This window comes from Anas acuta, chromosome W (genome assembly GCF_963932015.1).
Source record: "Anas acuta chromosome W, bAnaAcu1.1, whole genome shotgun sequence".
Taxonomy (NCBI): Eukaryota; Metazoa; Chordata; class Aves; order Anseriformes; family Anatidae; genus Anas; species Anas acuta.
In genome coordinates, this window is record NC_089016.1 from 3,856,212 (window position 1) to 3,858,842 (window position 2,631).

At 45.0% G+C, this 2,631-nt stretch overlaps 1 protein-coding gene across 1 annotated transcript; it reads right to left on the reverse strand.

The window, feature by feature from the left end:
• Positions 1–1,704: 1,704 nt before the first annotated feature.
• On the reverse strand, positions 1,705–2,631 carry LOC137847276 (olfactory receptor 10H1-like). Its single transcript, XM_068665567.1, has one exon. It carries the CDS (start codon positions 2,581–2,583, stop codon positions 1,705–1,707), a length of 879 nt encoding a protein of 292 aa, XP_068521668.1. The 5' UTR covers positions 2,584–2,631.

Genomic DNA, 2,631 nt, shown 5'->3' on the forward strand with positions numbered 1-2,631 from the left:
GCCAGCTATAAGCAGTGACATGGCCAAGCTCTGGCATGCAATCAGCCAGGCACAAAGTGGAACGTGCCAACATGGCCAGAGCCCTACTCCTACCTCCCCATGTTCCAGCCCCTGTCCACCTGTCCAAAAGGCCAAGGGCAGACCTATCCTTCAGATCTGAGCTCAGCAGGCTCCTGGACTTTCTTTTTAAACAGAGTCCTGTCAGATTTGCACAAAGCAGGCTGAATTTTCCAGGGCAGCACTGGCACACCCCTGTCCAAAGCTCCTCTTCTCCTGACTATGCTCACTGCCTGTCGGTATCAGGCTACTTTGATGGGTTTTTCTCTCTTTCTTATCCTTCCCTTCTGAGATCTGTCTCACCAAGGGTTCCTGTGCACTGATGGGATGAAATGGGGAGACAACAACCCCACACAACCTTCCTGACATCTTTCTGTGCATTTCTTTTTGTACATCATTGTCTTGGTCCCTATGAAATCAGTGTAGTGTTTCATATCCTGGATGTTAGACCCTGGAAGTCTGCCTGTTCCTCAAGCTATGGCTGGGCCAACAAATATGTCTACTGGTCTGTGCAAAGTACAATGACTTTTACCCAGTATTTGTTTGTTGTTTTTTTTTTTTTTTTTTTTTTTTTTCCTTAGTTCTGTTGAAAGCACATTCAAGTGGTGTCCTCTCACTTGCAGTAACAATCATGCACAAATGTGCTACTACTGAGTAACACTTCCTTCATTTTTCATTCTGAGTACAGAAGAGCACTGGTAGGTTAATTACTTATTACAAAGCTATTAATTAAAGCAAGTGGATTCAGAGATGTCCCTGTCTTGTGTCTGTAGCCCTGGGAGAGAACACAGTCCTGCTGAAGTTACACGTATGTCATGGGGGGAGAAATTATGCCTGAAAATCAGTGTTCAGAAAAAACGAGGTATTTTATGATTTTGCACCTATCCAGATGTAGGAAAACTGTTTAAATGCTTGCTTGTTTTTGCATAAACAGGAGTGCAAATACCTGGAGAAATAAATAAATAAATAAATAAATATTTTTATCTCAAACAAAATCCTTATACTCTAAAACTACCTTTTTAAATCCACATCTAAATTCCTTAGAGAAGGGAGTTTTTCAAAACAGCAGAATAGTAAAACGTGTTTGTCTTCAAGCGAGCACTTATGAGTTTGCAAATTGTCAAAAGCTGAACAAGACAAAAGGGAATCAGTCCAAAGCCTTCTCAGGCCAGCTTCACAGTCAGCACCAGAAGAGACAAAGTCATACTTAGAGGATCAGTCAGAGTGCCTATGGTGGGGACAAGAGCCTACTGCACCAGGTCTCAGACAGTCACCTGCTGCTCCTCAAGAAGTGGCTCGTGTCTCCTCTGGGAGTGTTGAGAGCTTTGTCCACTCTTGCTTCTGCATGATGCTGAATTTTCAGCATTAAAAGTTACACCTAGGTGCTCCAGCCAAGCCTTGCAGTGCAGCCTGTGATGCCCAGTGAGTGCAAAAGGTGTCACATCTACAGGAATGAATCATTTGCCTGGAAAAAAAGTATGGCTATTCTTTCGAAAGCAGCAAGGAACTACCAAAGGAAAAATAAATAAATAAAAATTAGCAATAATCACTCCTGTAACTGAAACTAAATCCTGGACAAATATTTGCATTCTTGATGATGAAGCTTTTCTTCAGAGATTTCCAAAAGGCATTTTTTATATCTTTGTTTCACAGACTAAAAATGATGGGGCTCAGGAAGGGGGTGAAGACAGTGTAAGACACATCAATCAGAACACTAGCTCCTGCAGCACGGGGTGACTGGTGTTTCAAATAGATGACAGAGGCACAGCCATAGTGCACCACCACTACGGTGATGTGGGAGGCACAGGCAGAGAAAGCTTTGTGCCTCCCCTTGGCTGATGGCATCTGCAGGATCCAGCCAAGGATAAAGGCGTAGGAGAGAAGGATGAACAGAAAGCATCCCAACAAGGCAGTAATGCAAAAGATGCCAACTAAAGTGCCAACCACCTCGCCACCAGCACAAGCCAGCTGGAGTATGGGGGGCACATGGCAGAAGAAGTGGTCAATGCGGTGGGACTGGCAGAACGGTAACTGGAACACAGCGCTGGTCACCAGCAGCCCCAGGAGACCACCCCCTGCCCATGAGGCAGCCACCAGCTGGGTGCAGGCTCGGGAGGTCATCACGGTGCTGTAATGCAAGGGCTGACAGATCGCCACGTACCGGTCATATCCCATCACCGTCAGGAGGAAAGAGTGCGTGAATCCAAACATGAAGGAGAAATGCATCTGTGCAGCGCAGCCCAGGAAAGAAATGGTTCTAGTTCCCAGCACTAATCCGGACAGCATCTTTGGGATGATGGAGAAGGTATAACAGATTTCTGAGAAGGACAGAGCACTTAGGAAAAAATACATGGGCATGTGCAGCTGCTGATTCAGCCTGATAACAAACATTATCGTAATATTTCCAACTAGGGTCACCACGTGCATGAGGAGAAACAGCACAAACAGCACAGCCTGGAGTTTAGGAAAGTAGGAAAACCCAATAAAAACAAACCCTAGTGGAACGGTTTGATTCTCCCTTCTCATTTGTGCTTTGTCTGAGAAGAGCACAAGAAGAGCAATATTTTAACAGCA